At 41.6% G+C, this 23,821-nt stretch overlaps 1 protein-coding gene across 2 annotated transcripts; it reads right to left on the reverse strand.

The window, feature by feature from the left end:
* Positions 1-17: 17 nt before the first annotated feature.
* LOC133966444 (collagen alpha-1(XVII) chain-like) lies at positions 18-23,249 on the reverse strand. Of its 2 annotated transcripts, XM_062401374.1 has the most exons (55): positions 23,097-23,237; positions 21,759-21,823; positions 18,189-18,239; positions 17,931-18,038; positions 16,237-16,548; positions 16,040-16,096; positions 15,885-15,920; positions 15,736-15,786; positions 14,600-14,746; positions 13,581-14,114; positions 12,834-12,917; positions 12,639-12,701; positions 12,371-12,523; positions 12,143-12,229; positions 12,014-12,058; positions 11,791-11,934; positions 10,607-11,200; positions 10,451-10,501; positions 10,261-10,287; positions 10,101-10,163; positions 9,910-10,005; positions 9,763-9,795; positions 9,248-9,265; positions 9,043-9,096; positions 8,925-8,960; positions 8,812-8,847; positions 8,648-8,710; positions 8,303-8,338; positions 8,088-8,159; positions 7,950-7,976; positions 7,829-7,864; positions 7,678-7,713; positions 7,510-7,590; positions 7,345-7,380; positions 7,156-7,248; positions 6,468-6,548; positions 6,277-6,327; positions 6,053-6,112; positions 5,904-5,963; positions 5,766-5,792; positions 5,586-5,645; positions 5,377-5,463; positions 5,225-5,263; positions 5,019-5,135; positions 4,810-4,929; positions 4,610-4,720; positions 4,295-4,429; positions 4,073-4,201; positions 3,803-3,982; positions 2,361-2,501; positions 1,996-2,208; positions 1,534-1,698; positions 1,313-1,393; positions 1,151-1,234; positions 18-1,063 (listed from the first exon to the last, which is right to left on the reverse strand). In XM_062401374.1, exons 2-55 carry the CDS (start codon positions 21,811-21,813, stop codon positions 1,008-1,010), a joined length of 5,412 nt encoding a protein of 1,803 aa, XP_062257358.1. In that variant the 5' UTR covers positions 21,814-21,823; positions 23,097-23,237; the 3' UTR covers positions 18-1,007. The 2 variants fall into 2 exon arrangements, with proteins under 2 accessions (XP_062257358.1, XP_062257359.1); XM_062401375.1 differs by lacking the exon at positions 21,759-21,823 and having other exon boundaries at positions 23,097-23,249.
* Positions 23,250-23,821: the final 572 nt, after the last annotated feature.

Raw genomic sequence — 23,821 nt, forward strand, 5'->3', positions numbered from 1 at the left:
ATACCAAGACTCACGAATCCAAAAAATAGATTTATTGGTACGCCTTTCAAATATATTGATCAAATGTCAATAAGTTCAATCATGTAAAACACAATCTGGTAACATTTTTCTAATTTAATACGTTCAACAGTAACAGGTAACAAGAAAATATATCAATTTCAGTGTGGTCTAGTACAAAAATCTGTCATTTTAAAGTGATTACGAGTCCCTGTCTTTCAACCATGTGAAAAATGTGATTTAATAACAAAAACCTTTTAAGTGCGTCGACCCAAACCAACCCCACCTGTGCTCCACGAACCGCCCCCCCCCCCCCAAACCGGGACCGGGTTCGCCTGTGATGGCGTATTGCTTCATAAACTTAAAAAAAATGCATGTTGTTTTGTGATTTGTGTATGTGGTGAACAAATGGGTGACTTCCAGGGGTCTTAAAGACTGAAGGTTGGTTTGACATACGTGGTTAATATTGCAATGGTTTGCTTTGATACAACATGAAAACAATTAAAACAGAATATAATCCTCAATACAATATAATCCTCAACAGATACAATTTAAAAAAATAAGTACACCGGACGCTGGAGTCACAACACAAGCAGTGGAAAACGTTCAAACTAAAAATATCAGCCATTTTGCTTCCTATCACTTAAAAAATAAATCGTCTCTTTGACAAAGCTGCCCCCAAATGTTTGAATACAAGCGTCTAGCTCAGCGAAGTAAACATCATACACCCACATGTGAAAGTGAAAACTGAAGCCTGTCTTATAGAAACACTGACCGGCAGCTGAACCCTTTACGTCGGCTGAAGTTTTTAAAAGAGACGGTGGATGATTTCTTTGGCCACTTTTATTTTCTCAAACTGTCCTGTGACATTTCTACAGATGGCACGAATAAGGAGCATTTTTTCTTCTTCTTGACTAGTTGCATTGCTACTGCTGCTGAAAGCCTAAAAATAAAAAAAGGTGAAGTAAAATGGAAATGAAATCTGACATGATCCAGTGGATGTTAACCCTTCAGCCACTCGTTGCCAGACGAGGACGCAGCTGGCGACGACGCCTCACTTTATCGACTGAGGAGAATGTGAGAAAACAGTGTCGTGATGAGTTGTTTTGTATGTTACATTAGCTTTGAAATGCAATGATTTGACGATATTTACCTGTGTCCCTCTTCTGCACTTTGTGTGGAACCTGGATCGTGTACGACCCTGGTAGTCCTGCTAGACCTGGCTGTCCAGGATCACCTGTAAACAGAGTCTCATTCAGACCTGTTCTGCCTCAGACAGTCGCTCCACTAGAACATTACTCTGATGAAAACATACCCTTCTCTCCTTTGGGTCCTGGGTATCCTCGGTCTCCCTGTGGTCCAATGCTTCCTGGAGGACCGGGGATGGTGCCGTGGGCTGCAGGAGAGAAAAAGCACAGATTCAGTCGTAATGAAGCCACATTTTTGGGCTTAACTTGCTCAAGTCTGGATTGTTTTCATCTGCTTTAAGATCTAACCAGATACAGTATGTGGGAAATCATAACTCTGAGTCCTCACCTCTGAAGAATTCCATGAGGTCAGCCGTGACGTTACCGTAGGACCCGATGACTCGGCTGTAACCAGGTGGCCCGGCGGGGCCCGGTGGACCCGGAGGGCCTTGGATCGCTCTCACGTTCGTCCTGGACGGGCCCTCGACCAGGTACTCCTTCAACAGGCCTTGATCTGCGGAAGGTTGTTAGAAAACGTTTGTCACAGAAATATTTAGAGGTTTTCAAAGTCCAACACAGAAGAAAACATTCTCCTGATTATTCCTGAACCTGCATGAGAATCAATATATTTTTAAGATGTCTTCAGGATCAAATTAATCCATCACAAAGAAGAACTGCTAATAGCTAATGAGCACAATTTGTAGTCCACAGCATATCTTCAAAAAAGCCATTAATACATACGTTTTTTATGTTGTGCTATAAATAATAATCCCAAATAAAACTGTTTGTGTTGCAGCTGTAGCTGACTCACTCCTGATGTAGTCCGTGACTCTCAGAGCAACGTTGGAGTAGTCCAGCGTCTGGTCAGCACGGAAGCGGGCGTCGCCCTGAGCGTAGCTCTGGCTCTGGCTCTGCCCGTAGCTTTGGCTGTAACCCGGCTCTCCACGTTCTCCTTGAGGTCCTCTTGGACCCGGAGGTCCTGTGGCCCCCGGAGTTCCGGTGATGAAACGACGAACATTGTCAGCTGGGGAAAAAAAGTGAACTTGTGATATGTGGACAGATATGCATGCTGGTTTGTTATGTGTCCAGTGGACATGGGATTTATGCTTCAACACAGCAGAGGCAGAGTTATGAAGGTTCAAGTTGGTCACATGTCTTGTCTGTGCCGGATCTTACAGGTCAGATACTCCTGAACCTCAGCGCGGATGCTCTCCCGAGGGAAGTTTCCAGCATAGGAAACCGAGCCAGAGTAACTGCCGGGTGGACCCTGAGGGCCAGGTGGACCAGGAGGACCAGGAAGACCTCTGAACCCAGAACCTGAGAGGGATTACAGCCAAAGTTATTGTCATTGTAAAGGTAGAGGCTGTGTCAGTTCCCTGTCACGTCACTGTTGCTCTCACATAGAGGGAGTTGTGTTGATGTCATTTGTTTTAACATCTACTGGTTTACATTTGTCCACAGAAGTAATTTGAAGAATTTGTGGATAGAAGATTTTGTCAGTTTCAAATGCAGATGAAAGTGAAATAAATCAGTGTTATCCTTTAAGGTTTAGAGATTTGAAACGTCAGCTGAATAACGACGTTGACAGAACAGAACTCATCATTTAATTTACCTCCACCGAGAAGGTGATGTTTTCATCCCTGTCCATTGGTTTGTTCGTTGGTTGTTATTTCCACATAACTCAGTGGACGGACAGAACAAGTCTCTAGAAATAACCCATTAAAGTTTGATATGGACATTTTAATCAGTTACTCTAGATGGTGAGATTTATTTACATTTTCACTGATTTTCCCTGAAAATAATTCATGAATCTTGGTGGAAACATCAGACGTGTTCAATTTACGGATATTTATGAGTTTGTGCAATTAAGTGCAGTATCCAAAAAATGGTTTCTTTAAAAAGTAACATTTGAACTCATTGATTGAATGTTGTTATTTCATATTGTGCAGGTATCGTCACTGCTATTTGGACCACCAAGCTCAAAGCTCTCACTACTCTGCTCTACGCTGTGTGCGAACATTTACAGGTTTGTTTTCTTCTGCTGCACTACACACATCTCTGAAAGTTTTATTTTTCTCCTGTTGGTGACTTGAACTAATTAGAAATGCAGGAAAAAAAAAACTATCTTTGGTTTTGGTTTTATGTTTGCAGGAAATTGAAGTTTGTTTTGCTATAAACGTTATAAATGTTTAATCGTGTTTTCAGAATCATACATTATGTATTCTCTCAGGGAGGCAGTAACGCTGTGATTTAACTTCTATTTGACCTCTTCTACATATAATTACTGCAGTTATTTTATTTAAGATAGTGAACATAATGCAGGTGTCTATAAATACATTGGAATCATTTTTACGTTTTGATTTATCTTATATTGTAGATTTAGCAATTTAAGGAGAATACAGTTTCTGTAATTTGTTTCAGTGGCTGACAACATTATGTTGTCATGATTATTGGTTCTCTTGTTTTCAGATTTAAGGTTACTGTCACATTGAGTTTCTGCATTGATCTCGTTAGTGTTGTTTTCATGTTGACATCAGTAGTTATTTAATGTTGGGTCACAGCAGATAAACAAAGTAAGCTTACTTCTGTTTGTACATCATCCTGTGTGTCAGACTCACCCTGCAGGTAGCGCTGAATGTCCTCCATGCTGTGGCCACGACCTCCCGCCCCAATCACGGTGGCGGTGGAGATTCCTGGGGGCCCCTGAGGGCCGGGAGGGCCAGTTAGCCCTGGGACACCTTGAGGTCCAGGAGGACCTTGTTGTACGGCAGAGCTGATCCATGAGCGGAACTCTGAATCTGGGAAGGTGGATGAGGACCCGCAGAAGATGGTGAGTGAACAGTTAACAGTTTATCTTCAGTCCACAGGTGAAACAAGGTCAGTCTTACTTCTCATCAGAGCAGAATAGTCGACTGTTAAGGTATTAAAGCCAGATGTTCCTCCGCCAGCAGATGATCCTCCACCAGGAGGTCCAGGTAATCCAGGTGGCCCAGGTGGACCTCGAGCAATCCCTCTGTCTGAAAATGAAAGTAGAGGCAATTGAATTGTTTGATGGAGCCCAGGCACCAGCTCCAGGGTTGTAGTTTTCTGTTGGGGCCAGTTGTGCTCACCGTTCATGATGTTGAAGACGTACATGGCCACCTGCTCTGCACTGTAACTGCCTGTAAGTCCACCTGGCGCCCCTGGTGGTCCTGGTGGTCCCTGTGGTCCTGGTGCTCCTGACAAATATCTCCTCACTTCGGACCCTAGACAGATCAAAGCAGAGGCATAGTTTATTCATAGGTGCATCTTCTGAAAAACAAGTTCTTGCGTGTTTCTGTCTTCACAGTGAAATGAAATTATGTTATAGAATAAGATGTCAAATTAACACAGGGTTCAAAAGTGTGAGACCACTTTCCATGAAGCAGAACATGTGTTGTACTTACTCTGAAGCATGATAATGAGATCACCAACCGATAGGACTCGAGAGCCGGATCCAGGAGGACCAGGTGGTCCTGGTGGACCCTGAACGCCGATGCTGAGGCCAGAGCCAGACCCTGAAATTATACAACAGTATCATAATTAAGCATCAAGAGCATGTTCTCCATTTAGTGATATGAATTCTGGTGGAAAAGCACAGGCTTACTTTGAATGTATGCAATAATACGAGCTGAGATGTCGTCCATTGAGCCAGAGAAGGTTCCAGGGTTTCCTGGAGGCCCAGGTGGACCTGGAGGTCCAGGGATACTGGACTGCCGGCTTCTACCTGCATGCAACAAATACATTTTTATCAATAATCTGTTGCATGTCCTGACAGCCTGTGACCTGGTGACCTCACTTCAGAACAACTCTTACTCAGATAATCAGAGATGTACTGGCGCATCTCAGTAGAAGAGGAGAAGGAGCCCGTCTGGCCTTGAGGACCAGGAGGACCTGGAGGACCAGGAGGGCCTGAAGTGACTGAGATGGAGCCTGAGGAGAAAACACAATAGTTAGGACCTTGTAGAGGAACAAAGAAATTATTGTAAGAGAAATCTGGATAATATCATGGTTTTCTCTACCTCTTGAAGAACCCGGAAGTCCAGGAGATCCAGTGTCACCTTGGTAATCATAAGCAATGATAAAAGCATTTTAGGAGGATGAAATATTCATTCTGAAATACAGATAGTAGAACACTGAGCATTGACAGATTCTAATGTGATGTTAGGTTCACCTTTGATTCCTGGCTGTCCTGGATGTCCAGGAGGCCCTGGTGGACCTGGTGGTCCAGAGACTCCACTTCCTCCAGCATAAGTTGACACTGTAAAGGCAAAATAAATACAGTGACCATATATTACAGTGTGCATTCTCCATGAATACCCTTAGCACTATATATACAATGCATGTGATTATTTATTGTGTTAAACGTAAAAGGGGGCTGACCTCTCTCGGAGGTTCCTGGTCTTCCTGGAGTACCGGGCACACCTTGCTGTCCTTGTTCACCTGAGGAACAAATGATCAATTACATTTAATGATGCTGGAAAGGTCTCCTCACTGTGCACTGTTACATTACAGCAGTTAGTGCAACAAATACGTAGTAAATTATGTAAATAGGACAATCACCTTGAAAGCCCCTTGGTCCTTGAGAACCTATAATAATAATAGAGAGGTCATGATGAAGTGTGAATAGAACTAAAGATGTTGAGTTGGTTTTTAAATAGAGTAAAAAGAGGCTCAGACCACCTCATAAAATCTGATCACCTGTTGCTCCTTTAGCTCCGGGATGCCCAGGTGGTCCTGGTGGTCCAGTGTAATATGTCCCTGTAAAAAGAGCAGGGTTGAATCAGTGGTGTTTCTTAGCTTTTAACTCTTATCACGACAGAGCAAAGGCTTTTCATTATGGATCATACCAGAACTGGACGAATGGCCTGAGTCTCCTCTGTCTCCTTTAGGTCCTGGTCTTCCATAACCTAAAAAGTAAACAAAACGGTCATAGTCCTTCTCCTGGTTTTAATTAGACCACTGAAAAAATATCTTTGATCCCTTTAAATTCCTGAACAAAATAAATCTATTGTGCAAAAATAAATGGCTACACTATGGATTAGAAGAATCGCTTTATATTTTAAATACTAACCTATCGGACCTTGAGGCCCAGGTGGTCCCGGAGGTCCTTGTCTCGAATCTCCTGATGAAAACATTTTTTAAAACAGTCAGTGACATACTGTTTATCTCAGCAGGAGACACTGAAGTAGCAGCATGGGGTCATTCTCAAAATTAATAAAAATGGTCTCTTGCTAATGTTGTGACATGTTGCGTCTTATTTACCTGGACGTCCAGGTGGCCCAGGAGGACCTGGTGGCCCTGGTAGGCTAGAAAATCTTGAGCCTCCACTTTCTCCAAACTGAGCTAAAACCGGAAAACAAACACATCTACTTTAAACCAATGGACTTTACCCTGATCTGTAGAAATGGACAAAACAGGGTAAAAGTGTTGCACATTGGCTAATTAGCTGCACAAGAAACAAAGTAAATGCGAATTTGCACAATTTTTCCAAAGTTTCAAACATTTTCTTTCTCTTGTTTCTGCCTGTGTGATGTCCACACCTCATCTGCTTTGTGCCAAAATGTTCCCAGAATTTATACAATGTTCTTTTGACTTGAGGAGGCCTCAAGTGAATTTTCATGAAGAAGCTGTTTTACCTGATTGTTCTGACACCACATGAATAGTAGACAGTTTTGTGCGATAGACGGTTTAAGACACCTGTCTGAAGTCTGAATATTATCGAGGCCACAGGCTATAGCATTAATGATAAATCGATTTTGTTGCTTATAAATGCAAATTTCATTCGCAAGATCAAGATTGTGTAATTTTATTCTCTTTTTAATTTCATATGGTATATTTCTTTTGATGCAGATTATGTTATCAGACAGGTCCAGCAGGTTATTTCTCACCGCTAAACACTATGTCTTAAAATACTATATATCTATAGTAATATATAAACAATAGTACTCACTCTCAGCTCTGGTTGAACTTATACTTTCGGTCCTTCTCACAGTTGATCCTTGTTCGCCCTGGTCTCCCTTATATCCTCTGTCACCTTTAGGACCTGTGAGAACAAATCAAATGCAGCATTGATTAGACCTGGTTAACATTCTGAGGGCTGAATATCCCACTACAAGAGAATCAAAGTGCAATGACCTACCAGCTGGGCCAGGCAGACCAGCAGGGCCAATTGGACCTGAGGACAGAGGTCAACATGAAAGATAAATCATTCAATCATTAAAAATACGTAAAGTTATGGCATTATGCAGAATGCAGAATGCCAGGGACATCATTAAGCTACTCTCTATGCTGTCGAGGGTCAGACCTGATAATCCAGGAGATCCTGCAGGGCCGGGGGGGCCAGAGGGCCCAGGGGGCCCTGGGATGCCGATAGAAGAGGAACCAGCTGAGAAGTAAAGCGATGGTCAGATATGTACAAACAAAAGTAAAATCGATGAAACGTTTCAATCAAGTATTTATCACATTCTGTTACCTGCATTGATGATTCTGCCTGGTTGACCAGTTTCACCTAAAAACAAACAAACACATGCTCCTTAAGATCCAGAGTTTGATAATCAACAGCACCAACACATTGACCTTTAGAAAGTTGCTGAACACCCTCAAGGCCGAGGCAAGAGTCGTACCTTTGATTCCAGGTTGTCCTGGATTTCCTGGTATCCCTAAAACCCAGATGAAATTATATTTTAGTGTGAGAGCACTAAAAGCTAAAATACACTACAATGTGTGTTGTGTTAATAGTTGTACCTGGTGGTCCTTGAAGCCCAGGTACTCCTACAGGGGAGGGGGTGTATTACAAAAGTATGTCATCATATTATCCATTGATGATAATGTTTGTATATTTAAAGATCATGTGTCATAGGTGCGACTCCATGTTCACTTTACCTGGAGTTCCAGCGTCTCCGTGAGGCCCAGCAAGACCCCTGAGTCCAGGGGGGCCGGCAGGTCCTTGGTCACCTGAGGGCCAAAAAGAAAACATGATTTATTATTGATTTTAGGATTCATATTATTATTATTGTTGTTATTAGTAACAGTATTATGTGTTGTGTAATTATTCTGTGAAATAATAATGAATAATAAAGTTCATAATAGTAATTTACCCCTTGATCCTTTTGCACCATCTTGTCCAGACAGGCCTGATGACAAAAGAGGGAAAAATCACATTGTTGTACATAATCTGTTACTTTATGACCAGAAACCTCTCTGCTTCCCCCCTATGGATGATCTAGTTATTGGCACTTAGAAATCTGTTGATTTCTTATAGCGTTCACCGTTTCAGAAAAAGGATAAAGATAAGTGAGGTATATGTATATATAGGCATTTATTTAAGTATTTAAATTGTAGAATTAAATTACAAAATTATTATTTTAAGAAAAACGAGGAAATCTTTTTTAAGAAATCTGTGAATAAATGCATTATCTGAGGTTGGAGGTCTGGTAACTCACCCATTGACCCTTTGGATCCTTTCTCTCCAGCTGGTCCATGCGTTCCTGATAAACCGGGGTCACCTGAGGAGCGACAGAGCAGAATGAGAAAACCCATATTGCTTTTTGATGTACGTAACATACCAACAAGTACAGTTTAATAGACAAAGAGCGATTTTACTGACCTTGCATACCTCTGGCACCTTTCTCACCAGTATCACCTGAAATAAACATTTAATTAAAAAACACTGACCACACAAAACAAGTGACGTGACAACACGATGAATTAACAACAAACCTTTAAGTCCTTGAAATCCAGCGAGCCCTCTGTCACCTGCAGAGCGACAGGAGAAACTGTGAGTGAACTTGAAATCAATTAACTGTGAATTTCACTGTGTTTAATTAACGTGACCCACCTTTAGGACCCGGTGGCCCGGCCTCGCCACGGAAACCCTGAGCACCAGGTTCACCTGCAAAGACCAGATTATGTAAAATGTAAGAGATGATGTCATGCTAAAGCTAACAGTGTTTTATAGTTGGGGCTGTGACATTCAATTTAATAATGTTCAACACATGAGTCACTGTAATAAATAATATGAATGATAACAGGGAGAAACTGACCTGGTGTTCCGGGTGCACCTGGAGCAAAGATACATCATTTTTAGACAACAACAAAAAAACTGTATAACATCAATTATATTGCAATATTATAAAAGCCTTATAAATAAAATAATTATTATTATTGAATCCTTAATAATGATATTGAAATCCATAGAACTTGTGTGGAATTTATAACCAAAACAAAGTTGTCATGTCTTAATCTTGTGTCTATATTGGTTTGATTTCAATTTTGGGTTTTGTTAATAGAAGTTATGAGGCTGCCGCTAGACTGAGTGACTACGCCGCCACCTTGTGTTTGAACGCAGATTCTCATATTTAATCTCTGCCAAGGAAGCTCTTTTCATTGCAGTCTGTCTGTCTGTCTGTCAGTCTGTGTGTCAGTCTGTCTGTCTGTCGGTCGTCTGTCTGTCTGGACTTTTTCTTCACTTGGTATACAGTAGGTATGAACTCTCCTCTCAGACAGCTAGATGTTTGCGTGAGAACTAAAGAACGGGGTTCATGTTGAGTGATCTCACCTCTTGTTCCAGGCCCAGAATCTCCAGGAGCCCCTGAATAAACCAAACACATCAGATCATGTAGCGACTCATTGTTACTAAATAAATTAGCTGCTGTTAATATCACTAATGAACACAAAGACTGAATCAGAACCGTATCTTTGTCACCTTTAATTCCAATGCCAGGAGGTCCTGGTTCGCCTCTGGGGCCAACTTGGCCCTCACGACCCCTGAGACCCGGGGGCCCCTCCAGCCCGTGGTCACCTGATCAGACGTTTTACATACAGACACTCACTCAATCAAAACATTTTAAACAGGGAACTTGTATCATGTAGTCTGACATGAAGAGATCAGTGTACCTGGGCTTCCTTTCTGTCCTTTAGAGCCCTCAGGGCCTGAGTGTCCCAATGCACCTGGAGGACCTGAGGTCAAAGGTCAAACTGAGTAAAACAGCATCATGATATCACACAATAAACAACCAAAGGTGAAATACTGGTAATGTTCTTCATCTTTCCTCACCTGGAGTTCCAGGGTAACCAGAATCACCTGTGACAAGTGACACGTTTAAGTAAGATGAGATCATGAAAACAACAGAACAGAAAATGTTTCTTGCATTAAATGTTTTCACAATAACTAATAATACAAATTTATGAATAGAAATAAAGCACAAGGGAAATAAGTCAAAGAAAGAAAGAACATTTTATTGCACCTTTAGGTCCAGGAAGCCCTCGCTCTCCAAGCCCGGAAGAAACCAGAAAAGCTGAAAAGGAAAACATTTGTTCAGTGAACTTGCATCTAGTGTGAGAGTGTGTGTGCCTGTGCTTGGTGTGTGTAAGTGTGGTCATAAAATCCCTCTGTATCGTACCTCTGAACGTCTGTGATTGCATTTCAGTTCTGAGCATCTGCTGGATCATCAACTGAAGAGAGGCAGCGTCTATGTGTCCTCCACTCACACCAGTACCAAGCCCACCACTGAAGCTGGTGCCTGTACTGCCAGAGCTGCCACTGACGCTGGTGCCGCCACCTCCGGCACTTCCACTACTGGTCCCACCAGCAACACCAGCACCACTGGAACTACTGGTACCACTGGAACTACCGGAACCACTGGCAACACGGGCACCACTGGTAGCACTGCCGGCACTGGCCGCACCAGCACTGCCCCCACCAGCACTTCCGGCACCACCATAGCCTTCCCCGTTGATAATGATATCATTGACACCTCCACCACCAGTGCCGGCAGCACCAGCGGCAATTCCAATTCGTGTTTTCGAGCCTGAGCCTCCACCTCCAGCGCCCAGGAGCACGGTGCCGTCAGTGTTACTGCCACCTCCGCCTCCACCGAGCGCTAAGGTGTTGATGGAATTGGAGGAGCCTGCCAGCTTACTGGTGCGTCCTGAGAAGACAGACGACTCGGCCTCCAGGGACGCCACTCGGTTCTTCAGCTTCCTCACGTCCTCAGCTGAGAAGAGGACGTCAACAGTTGTTAAGACAGACAGTACAGACAAGGAGCACAAACTTGTTCTCAATCTGTAACATGACAAACTAAATTATTATTAAAATGTTTAGGACTATGTTAAACAGTGAGGTTGCACAACGTCCCAACGTCAGTAACTGATTGACAGGTTTTCAAATACAAAATCAGAGGTAGTCAGGTTGTAAATGTTATTTCAGGCTCTTTTTGTCATATTTATTCAGGAGTAAACTCTCCTGTTGCAAGAAAACAAAATGAAGCCTCTGATGTCTTGCGCCAAAACCTTCTGGAGCTGCTCCACTGGCAATAAATGCCAGACCGACTTCATGGCAGCGGGACAGTACCCAGAGGTCCAATCTCCAGGGAGAGGAGAACGTTTCCTCCCCTCACAGCTCTTAGCAGCACAGTGAAATAAAACTCACCAGCCTGTAAAAGCTGAAACTCACATTTTATTGCTTCGAATCAAATGGTCACTCCCAGTCTCTACATCGCAGAGCAGCCCCAGAGAGAATGACTCGTAAGGGGGTTTTCATTTTTTCCCTGTTAAATCTCATAAGGTTGCATCAGGTGTAACTCACCCAGAGCGATGAGGCCGAAGAGGAGTCCCAGCAGGAGGAGGGAGAGGAGGAGAAGGCCCAGCAGCCATTTCCACCAGGAGCACCAGGCATCGGAGCAGCAGCAGAATCCACCGCCGCCGAAGATGCCGCTGTCCTTGTGGATCTCTGGAGACAAAATCCTCACATTCAACCTCTAAAATATCCATAATCACGTACATATCAATATGCATGCAATGAGAAATACCTGCATAGGTGGCTTTGTCTTTCATTATAACTCCAGAGGATCCGTCTGATGAAGAAACAAATAAACACCAACGTTAGATAAATACGTTAGTCTCTGTTCTTAGAGATGTTTGTATTGACCTGCACTCACAGTTGGCCATCTCCGTCTTCTGTGAAGCCGCCTCACCGTAGCTGGAAATAAACTTCTCTTTCTTTATTGAATCTCCCGATAGTGACCCTGTAAATATATGAAATACACATTTTTCCCAAATGGTTGTGATTGAGGATTGTGTGTTCACAAACTTAGGTCATGTAAATGTTAAGAAACTCCTGTTAACTAATTGTTATTCCAGTAGGGGGCAGTGAAGAGCTGACTCACCTCCTCCTACATGGACACTGCTGCTGCTGGTGAACTGCTTCCCGCTGTCTTTAGCCAGAATGAAACCCTCTGTTTCCCTCTTGGCTGAAAAGTTCTCTTTGTCAGACACCATGAACTTGCTCCTATTCGTTTCATCAGTTTGAGATCGAGTGACTGAAAACAACAACAAAAAAAGATGTGAATCATTATCATTTTTATAATTTGAGAATTATTTTGGACATGGTAACTTTTTTTTCAGATTAAAGAGGATTTTTGTTGAGGTCTTTACCTGTAGAGACTCCAGAGCTGACGAATCCACTCCCAGCTGACACATTCTTCTGAACGCCATAACCTGTAACACACACAAACACACACAAAGATAAAGAGCATTCTAAGGAAGGAAAATGCTACTGGCACAAAAATGAAAAAAATATTTGACAATGTCAGAATATTGTGGAAACTGTGAGAAAACGGGCTCCCATACCTCCAACGTTAGCGCTGACGTTGGCTGCATTGGTGGTGAGCACGGTGCTGATGGCGGGCGCCAGATTGTTCTGAAAGCCATAAACTGAAAACAGAGATACACAATCTGACTTTAATAACATGCAAACATTAGAGAAACATATGATACACTTGGAAGGTTTATATTTTAAAACAAGTTAAACAAAAATGTATAAATCTCACATTGGACATAGAACCCAATACAGGATTAACCATAGAAATGGTTTGAACTTTGAATTGAAGAATGATAAACCCTTTAAAAGTGAATATGTCTTAGTCACAGATTCAGAATAGTAAAAATTGTGATATAGAAAAGTTCAAATAAAATCCCAAAATATTCAAGCTACAATAAAAATGATATATAATCATATTGTTTTGGAAGCTGGGAGAATTTAGTTATAAAGAACTGTAAAACTGTAAAAGCACGATGAACTTTTTTGCTAAATATAAAAAAAACATAGGTTTGAAAATGAGACAAGGATATAGATCTTAATACATGAGGACATTAATAATAACCCTCAGTGTAAGAAAAATTGTCTGTTTTGTTGTTTATCTTAAAAACACATCCTATCCGTGTACAGAACCAATTTGTCTTAATTTGAATCAATGTGGTCGTCATAGTGTGATTTATTAAAGACGAGATATTTAGTTTGTATATCCATTCCTCCATTACAAACAAGAACATGTCCCCTGCAGGTCACAGGTGGAGTTCACTTGATGCTGGTCTCACCTGACAGGGACGAGGGCGAGGTGGGGCCGAGCGGCGAGACTCCTCCAGACCTGTTGTTGGTGCCGACCTGGTACGAGTTGCTGCTGGTGTTTCCAGTGACCACCATGGCGGCGGGGGAGGGCAGCGTGGCGGTGGACCAGGAGAAAGATGGAAGTACAGCGTCCAGCATGTCATATTCACCTGATCTCATGCTGCCGCCGTACTGACCCGACCTCACACTGGTGTCGTACTGGCCCAGTTTTACACCATTATCATACTGTCCTGACTTCAGGGAATCATACTGGACTGATTTTGCACCAGTGTCGTACTGTCCTGATTTCAGAGTGACATCATAATGGCCTGATTTTACAGTAGAATCAAACTGTCCTGATTTCACACCGGTGCCATACTGGCTTGATAACAGAGTGACATCGTACTGGCTGGATTTTACACCAGTATCATACTGCCCAGATGCCAGACTGGTATCATACAGGCCTGAAGCATCAATGGTGTTGAATGCACCGGTTCTCCCAGCAGAGCCATATGCAGAGGTCACTGCAGGAGAGAAAAAACACAAAGACAGGAATCAAGATGATGTTATTTGTTGATTGATTGATTGATTGATTGATTGATTGATTGATTGATAGATAGATAGATAGATAGATAGATAGATAGATAGATAGATAGATAGATAGATAGATAGATAGATAGATAGATAGATAGATAGATAGATAGATAGATAGATAGATAGATAGATAGATTGACTTTTGAATATAAAACATATTTTCAATGTGATGTCTAGAAGTACCAAAGAGATACTGGGTGTCAGACAAAATATAGAAGATGAGTCTTCCCGGATTCTGGAAATATTCCAACTAAGCTGTGTATGACATTAGCAAAATGTCACCAAGGAGCTTATTTGTCATTAGATGTACATAGCGGGGCCATGTTAAACCATAACTCTCCAGGACATCTCCGGGACATCTCTGGAGACATTTTGTCTGTGCATGTGGGGTATGCGCATGTGTGTGATTCAATACCCGACTGCGTGGCCACAGAGACGGTCTTGGCTTCCGCAGTGGCCTTTTTAGGGACAGGCACCGTGGTGGAGGCGGTGGACGAGCGCGTGGGGCTGACGCTGTTGGAGCGTCCCTTCAGCAGCTTCTTCACGTCGTCCAGCTCCGTCCCTGCAGAGCCACAGACGCAACGACAACACTCAGCAAATGTAAGGCAGGGATAGCTCTGAGAAAGTCATTGTGGTGTATGAGTTTAGTTTGAAAGTATCTCAGTACTATAGTTTAATAAAGGTTTGATGTTCTTCTAAGATCATTTTACTTTTACTCAACAATTCTTAAGAAAATACTATATTTTATTAAAACTTTCTGACAAACACACAGGCCAAAATAAGTGTACTAGAGTATAGTGTAATGCAAGGTATAAGTACCTCAATTATACTAAACGGAGTACTTAAATAAAGGTACTTGATTGTATTGCATGGCTTGTTTTTACGTTGCTATTTTAACTTCACAAACAGAACTAAATTCTTCTTCCACCTCTGCTGAGAGCAAAGAAAAGGCAACAGAACAGAACGAGACCCAGCAGCTGCGGTGGGGGGAAAGTGGCCCAGAAGGACTAACTGCTGTAAAGGCTTGGATTAAATAACAGCACTTTTACATTTTAATCAGCAGGGGGAGCGATCAGCGTCTATAAAAGTCTGTCTCTCCACTGTTTGGCCTCAGACGGGACCAGTGACTCATGTGTGCCATTGTTGGCAGCACAGACCTGCTCCTCAACGTCTTCCCCACATAAACACTATTCAAACAAACCCATGGGCCGTCCCCTTTAAAATCCCCCCCACCCCGCCCTGCTTCTCTCTCACTGATATTCAGAGTATCTTGTGTCTGCAGCTGCACATGTGTAACTACTGGAAATTTCATGAACATTAGCAGGTACAGTAAGTGACTGGAAGACAAAGAATGTCCCACATGTGATCTACTGAATACTTGGCCAAAGTATTTGACAGTAACACAAACCAGCTGAATAAAAATACTGCTCTAAAGTGACCCCGCAATAAAGAATCCGGGAGGTTCTTTGCACGGACACTCTCGAATAAAGATGCTTTGTTGCTTTCTGAGGAATTGTGTAACCGACAGCGTGTGAGTCCAAGGGGTCTTACATCTGCCAGCAGTGGGAGAGGCACTTTGTAATCTGGCTCTGATCTCGCTCTCTGGTAAGAAAAAAAGAAAATCACAATGAAAGAAAGGAATCCAGATTTATTCAAAGGACAATTCAAAGTCCTGTGATGCAGAAACTATAACTGAATACCTCTGCTTTCGCTCCTCCCTCTTGCGCTGCTGGAGCCTGAGGAGAAAAAGAAGGGAAGAACACATGTAAACACAGAGGCATCATGGAGATAAAGCTGGAAAAACATTGAGCGACCCTGAAGTGTTCCATCCCATACAGCTGTCACTCTCACTTACAGTAGTTCCCATAATCTTTACGAGTAAATTCTGGGGAGGAATTTGCACTGGAACTTCCTAGAAGACAAAAACACAATCGTTCAGCAGAAATACAAACAGCTCCCTTGTGCCGCAGTTTCCTTCATTTGGTAAATGTTCTGTATCAGACGCTGCCGATGCCAAACTGTGCACCGCCTGTGTTATTAACAGGATCTTACCGTCATAACCTCCCGAGCGGCTGCTTAAGATCGTCCTCTCTCTGAAACCTGGCGACAGGCCTCCTGATGCATGCGCTCTCCTGCCACCCCCAGACGAGCTGGACCTGACCTTTGACACCGAGCTCACGAGGAAGCTTCCCCCACTTCCTCCTCCTCCTCCTCCTCCTCCTCCTCCTCCTCCTCCTCCTCCGCTTCCGTACCCATCTACATCCAAGAAACTCCCCAATCCTCCATCGCCTCCCCCTGAGGAGTCAGCCCCCAGGTAAACTCCTGAGGAGGAGTTGTAGCTGTTGGTGTTCACACCTACAGAGGCTGCAGGGACGATAAAGACAGGTTCATTTACAATTACCTTCTCCACAGGATGACGGCACCAACAGCAACAGGCCTCAATCACAAAGAAGTCCCCTTAAAAGTAACTGAGTACTTATACTCAAGTGTAAAGTTGAGGAATTGTACCACTTGCATTTGGTGATTTAGAACAGATCCTTTACGTAAGTACAAATACCACAAAGTAAAAATATTTTTTTCCAAATAAAAGTCTTGTATCAAAAGGTGTACTAAAGGTGAAGTAGATTAGACTAAACTTGAGTAAGAGTACTTGAACACATCAGTTAAAACGGATGTGTGCGCGTGCAGTATTTTACAGTCGTAGACGCTCCATGAAGAGCTGGTTTTAAATACTTTTTTTAAGTGTAGTCCTGTGGTTCCCAAACTCTGAGTCTGTCCCCAACAGAAGGTCACAGGATAAATCTGAAGGGACATTTTCAAAGTTTGAGTTTTTTCTCCCATCCTTTTTTTTGCGAATCTTTATTTTGTTATTCTTGCATTTAAGTGTAAGCAGCCTTTAACCACAGATAAACAAAAAAAAGGGATGAATCAATTTAATGTTATACTCTTCTTTATCGGGATAATACTTCTGCTGATTATTTTCTTGCTCACTTCATTCACTGCATTCATCATGAATGTCAAAAAGCAGTGAGCAATGTCCATCACAGTTTCCCAAAGCAACATTTGATCAGATGTTTAGTTTTTACAGCCTAAACCTCAAAATGATTCAGTTTACTGTGATTTAGACCGGGTAAAAATATCATACCTGAGGAACTGAAACCATTAAAATGTTTGGATGCTTTTGTATGAAATAATACTTAAATGTATAATTATTGTAACGGCCCATGGCTTTTTTTTCTACAGAGCATAATGTTTTAAACTTCTTTAATTTGCAAGTTTAATCTAAATTTGTAGAGAAACGTGTATCTGTAACAGATACATGTAGATAGAATTAAATTGTCATAAAATGGAAGTAGCAGAGTAGCACAAATTTATACTTTAGTTAGTATTTAGTTACATTCCAATTCTGTAAAGTTACTATAGTAGTTACTAAAGTGGCTCCATCTCGGGCAAGTACAACAGTAAAATACTTATTGCATCAGTAATAGCAGTGTAATTCTATTTGACAGTCTTACAGCCACATTTCTGTATTGAACACTTTTAACATTTAAAACTTTTGAATATTTGGTTCAGAATAAGTACTTCTACTTTAGTAACAATGATTAACTTGACAGTTTCAAAAAGTGCAAAGCTTTACGCAAAAGCCAAAGTGAGTTTTAGCTTTTTTCTAGTGGGCGTTGTACGTTTGTTTTAAGACAAATGCAGGACTTCCTAATTTTGGTCTTTGGTTGGAAATGTGCTCTCACATGAGGAGAAATACGTTCCACCGCTGTTCTGGGTTAAGACATTCTTCTCCAAGCCCAGCCCACCAGCGCTGCTGGACATAATCCTGTGATTCGATCCTCCGGTTCCCTCTAGCAACGAGAAGACACAGAGCAAAACAAGAGAAGCCGTTACTCATCGGGAACTTCCTCAAGAGACGCTCGGCTATAATTATTGTATTATGCCTTTAAGTTTACTGACAGTAATTAAAGTGAGGAGAACTGAAAGGAGGATACACTCACTTGGAGGGAGGGTGGTCAGTCTCCTAGTGGTGGTTATAGTTTCTGTCACAACTGATGAAAAGAGAGACAATGATTAGTCTGGACACACACGCCACATTAACCCTTGTTCCTACATATCATTCAAATGTCCACATGTTAGTCCTGATTGGCAGGTGCTGACTGGAGTGTTGAGTGACACGCAGGGTGATGACTTTAACACTTCCAGGGAGGAATTTATGTGACTTAGAGATAATGCTTTATTTAGCAGCTATAAGCCTCTAATGAGAACACCACTATCAGGTTACTGATCTTTCTTCTACAGGACTAACGTTTGTCTCTTCAGCTTCTCCGGTTACCCATTTAAAACTGATTTACATTATAGCCACACCCTTAAGGATTAATACTATCATCATTTAAATAACGATAAGTATGCCGATGATTTAATAGAGAGTGAACACTTTTTCTAAGTCGCTGTATTTAGCTTTTAAACGCTCACAAATAACAAACGTACACAAAAGTACATAAAGATTTAAGGTGTCTATAAGTATAATGTAGCTGAAAGATGATACGTCTTTAGTGGTGCATCATGGCCTCCACCTGTTGGCAGCCATAAGTGAAGGCTGTGATGAGTGAGGACAGTAAAATAGCTGTAATTATGGGAAACGTGGCTATTTTTAATCTGACATGACTGAGCAACTACTTGTTTGTTAGATGTTGTGTCTGTTTACATGCGCGGAATAAATAAATAAAGAGTAAAAAACATAAAAACGTAGCTTCCTAAGTGATTTTAATTGTTGACAAATACTGTAGAAGTAATAAACACAAATAAGTGTACTTACAAAGGTAAACAACTGCAAGATAAAGTGCTTTAAACCATTTTATACATATTACATCTGATTATAAATGTAGTAACGTTGACGGGCTTCAAGCAAAGAGTTACTTCTAATAAGCTTTTACTTTGTACATGGTACGTTTACATTGTACAGATTCATTTATATTTTTTATGTTTCCTTGTGTTCATATTGTGTATTCACTTACTTCCTTATGTATTACTCTTGAGTGGGTACTTTCACTTCCCCCCTTCGCTGCTGTCACACTGTTAGTCAATGTTTTAAATGACAACTGGATTATTTTTAATAGATTGTGCCCCTATAAACAAGATTTTATGAAAATGTATTTAATTTCTGAAAGCTGAGTCCAATCATGTGGGTTTGTTTCTCATGTTTCATATTCAAGTTGACAGACTAAACAGAGACTTTCAGGTATATTTGGATGAAGAAACACATTCTTGTCAAAATAAAGCCGAATTCTATAAATCTCACTAAATTAAATGCAGAGTACATTCAAAATAAATATCAACTAACTTATCAATTACATTTAATATGTGAATCTTTTCTGGGGTGTCACAGTTTAGATTTTTACTTTGATGTCACACTTACTCGAACTTCCCAGAGCTTCCAGTCAAACCCACAGGCAGATGGAGTTTGATCAGTTGTCATGGAGATAGTTTGGTTATTGTCATGAACTTAAACTTCACATACATGTGAAGTTTAAACGTTATTATAGCAGCCGGCAAATCTTGTCTAAGTAAAGACATGGTGTTGTACTGTAAACACACCTGTCACCTGCTGCTGTAAACCAGTGAACACAGTGGCTGCACCTTTACATCAAGGCTCTAACCCTTTAATAAAGTGTGGCTATGCAAACAATGCTCTGCGTGCTACATCTCAGCTCACTGCTCTGGATGCCAGTTCGAGAGAGAACTGTGAGATTGACAGCCACCCTGAAATGAGATTTAAAGACGTGTGTTTAAGTGTCTGACATGGAAGATCTGACAGTGACGGGGGCCCAGACCACACTTCAGCCACACGACATGTGGGTTTTGTTGTTGTTATTGTTGTTGTTGACTCTATTGTACACGGTGTAGGTATATTTGGTTGCGTTTTTGGTTTTGTGTTGGGAGTTGTGTCCACAAGGCTTCGTGACATACACTCATTTTACAGACAACACCTCGCTGAGATCTCGAAGGGAGGCGGGAGGTGTTTCTGAGGTTGAACTTGTCTGAGTCCGAGATGATGTGCGACATCTAGTGGTAATAGATATCATATATAAAAACTAAACGAGGTCCAAACCCTCTACATGAACGCTTTCGAAAACTTTCAGCAAGTGGATCTTACTATTCCTGAGATCAATAGAACCCTAAAGCTCAAATCGTGTTTTTTAGGTCTATGGAAATACTAGAATTTTAGCATTTGTGTTGTGGACTATTTTAATAGGGAAAAACTATTTAATAGGGGAAAACAGCTTGAATACTCTAGTTTATAGCATTAAAGTGATTTTACAAAACAGGATTCAGAATGTACAACATGGAAGGCCCATGTAAACCCCTTTGTAGCTTTGTTTTGCAACAGCAGTATATAGATTAAGTCTCCGATTATTACAATTATTACATAACATAATGTACATAGCTGGTTTAACATTCCAAAATACAGAAGGGAAAATTACTGACATGAAAGGTCATTTCAGGTCATTCATCCTTGAATAGAGGCAGATAATTAAGATTTATTTAAACTCTATTTAAAGATTTGTTCTCCAGTCTGTTGAGTTTTCCTGGATTCAGTTATAGATTATATAAATTCCATTTCAAATTTCCTTCTGCCTCCTCACTCCTGTCCTCCTCTTCCTCCTCCTTCCTTTTAGGGACTTCTGTCTGCTTAAGGGCCCGGGGCTGAACACTAACAGTCATCAGAGTTCACACTTTTACTGCCGTGACTTTTTAGAAGAGAGACAGAGCAGACAAATCAATGCGTGAAAAGCATCTGAAAACCCACTTGTGTTTTGACCCTACAGCTTTGTTTACTGTGTCCAAACCACATGATCTCGTCTCTGTCTCTTGTTTTCTCTCTCTCTCTCGCCTCTTTGCTATAAAACCACGGGTGTGAAAAGTGCTACACTAATTATTTTAGTATGAAACAAGAGTTGACCATGAGGACAGTACGGCTGATTACATGTTTGTCTTGGTTCGCGTCAAACACATAATCAGACATTCCTTGACCTCTCCATCCTGCGCTGGGGCCGAGATGAGCTGTCCTTATATTCAGCTATGATGACTGCAGGAGGAAAACCCCGAGGATGACCTACTCCCTGAGAAATGGTGCAGCCATGTCGCAATGTTAGTGACAGTAAAGCCCCCGAAAGAAGAGACAGAACCGTCACCCAAGAGAATGATGCAGGAATCTAAAAGTGTTTTGGGGTCTTTAGGCTCAGATTTCCTCTCCACCAGTCGCTCATTAAATAAGAAATAACAGTTTTATATCTCTTAGATCCGAGGAAATGAGATGTTGTTTTGAGAAAAGATTCTGCAAAGATTGTCAAAGGTATTTTTAACACAAAATAATTTCCAATGTATTCATGTAACTGGTGACATTTGACCTAATAAAACCCAAAGTATCTGCATTCATCTACAGGTTTGAGTGTTTTTTTTCTGAGTTGTGTGAATCGGCCCTTTTACTGCGGTATTTTTTCTTTGTTTTTTAACGATCGCGTTGTTTATTGTTTTCAAAACCTTGTAAACAAAAGCAGAAGTCTCACCCCTCTCTCCTGACAAGTCTCCTGAGAAGTCCATCTGTTCCGTTAACTCGTCCATTCCATCTTATCTGGTGAGATGATAAACCATGATGATAAACCATGATGATAAACGTTGGCCCCAGGTCATCCACACACACTGAGCAAACTGGAGTCAAAGGCCTGTTTATCCTTTGACGAGCAACTGTGGTCAAATGGCATTTTAACAAACATCTGGTGGGAGAAGGGCAAAAAAAAAAAAAAAAGGCCAGCATGTTGCCAAGAACGACTGGGTTTACGACCAGAATGCTTTTCGTCTGATGTTTACTGCATCAGTTTGAGGTTTTATAACTCTGAAGACGGAAAAACAGCATCACACCAGTCTCATGACTTTATAAAATCCCAATCTAATACTGTAGTAGATTCAGATTTCCCAGAGAACCACTTTAAATTATCTTAATAGAGACAGATCATCTGCAGGAGTCACCTCAGAAAACCTTCCAGACAAGTGAATAGTCTACTCCACAAGAAAGGCCCCAGTGGGTATAAAAAGCATAATCTACAGATTTCAATAGACTCTGTATTTACTTTTGAGTCTTTTGAAGAGCAAACTGACAAAAGGACAAAAGAAGCCATTGGATCAGTGCACAGCTCTGAAAGAACTTCCTATCAACCACACCCAATGCCGTGGACCTTTAACCGAATGTGTCTCATCCACTGAACACTTATACACATTTTCATTGTGAAATTTGACATTAAGAAAAGCATGGACACTCCCAAAGATGACATTTCCCACTCATTCCTCAAAACCTCTGGTGCTGAAATCCCATTTTTCAGCCAGTGAAGTGACAACAATCTAAGTTTCTCTTTAATTTTTATTAAGTAAATCCAAAGCTTTATCAAAGCTCCCACAAAGCTCTGTAACTGATCTTAGAAGCAAAGATAGACTAAAAGGACCCTGTCACTAAAATCTGCATGGGGCCATCTCCTGCAGTATATTTAGAGGGATGCAAATAGCCCAGCAGCAAAACCTGTAAAACTATCCAAGTGTCTATAGATACCGCCGGAAGAAAAATGATCCCAAAAAACCCCCTGCTGTGTTTTACAGAGAGACAGATATGTCACCTTCTTGCGGCTTGTAATTTATAGCACGCAATAAACGAGACTTTGCGCAATTCCATCCACTAAAATTAATCTGCATGCGCAAAAAAAGGAAGTTGCCAGCCCATCACCAAACTCCAAAGGAGTGCAGTTGTTAGTGCTAGAGGCGCAAAGAGCCATGTGGGAAGGAAACAATCCAGCAAACACAAGTTAAGAGACACAATGTAATAGATAAAAGATTCTCCAGATCCGAAAGATCCATACCTGAGGCCAGGTCCAACAACAAACACCCAAATCCGGATCCCTCTCCCAGAGACAAGAGCGACTGATCCGGTCCACGGGAGGAGGAAGAATACTAATAATGCGTTTTGAAGAGTTGAACTGGATGCGTGCTGGTAGTGGAGGAGGAGGAGGTGGTGGGATGTTCTTAAAGTCCTCCGTCCTCTTGTGCTTTGACGCGCAACTTTCCCAGGGCAAGTCAAAACACAGATTTGGGATTTGGACACTGGTCCCTGCAGCCGCGCCCCTCGGCGCTGGCGTTTGGCACGGTGTTGGTGACAGACGGCACGAAATGCAGAATATTTAATAAATTAAATAAAACAACGCCTGAAGGAACCAATTATGTTGTCAGATACAGATACTCGACTGCGGAGAGGTGAACTCCTCCTCCTCCTCTTGTTGGTGCTGCCTCACCACTTTTCTAAACTGGCAAAGTTTTGGAAGGAGGTGTACTTTTTTTTGGATGGGTGGGAGTTTTTCCTTTTGTTGTTTTTCTTTTTTTCTTTTACAGATTTGAACTGTGGTAGTGGAACCATTTCAGGGTCTGCTGAGCTATTGTGAGCAGTAAATCCCTCTCACTGCTGCAGCTGGAACACATCTGGAGCCCATGTTGGAAGGAGAAGCGGAACATTTAGACTGAATGGTTTCAGCCACTTATTACACAACCAAACTGTATTTTTACCAAACATTCAGAGTCTTTTAGAGACCAA

Source organism: Platichthys flesus, chromosome 12 (assembly GCF_949316205.1).
Source record: "Platichthys flesus chromosome 12, fPlaFle2.1, whole genome shotgun sequence".
Taxonomy (NCBI): Eukaryota; Metazoa; Chordata; class Actinopteri; order Pleuronectiformes; family Pleuronectidae; genus Platichthys; species Platichthys flesus.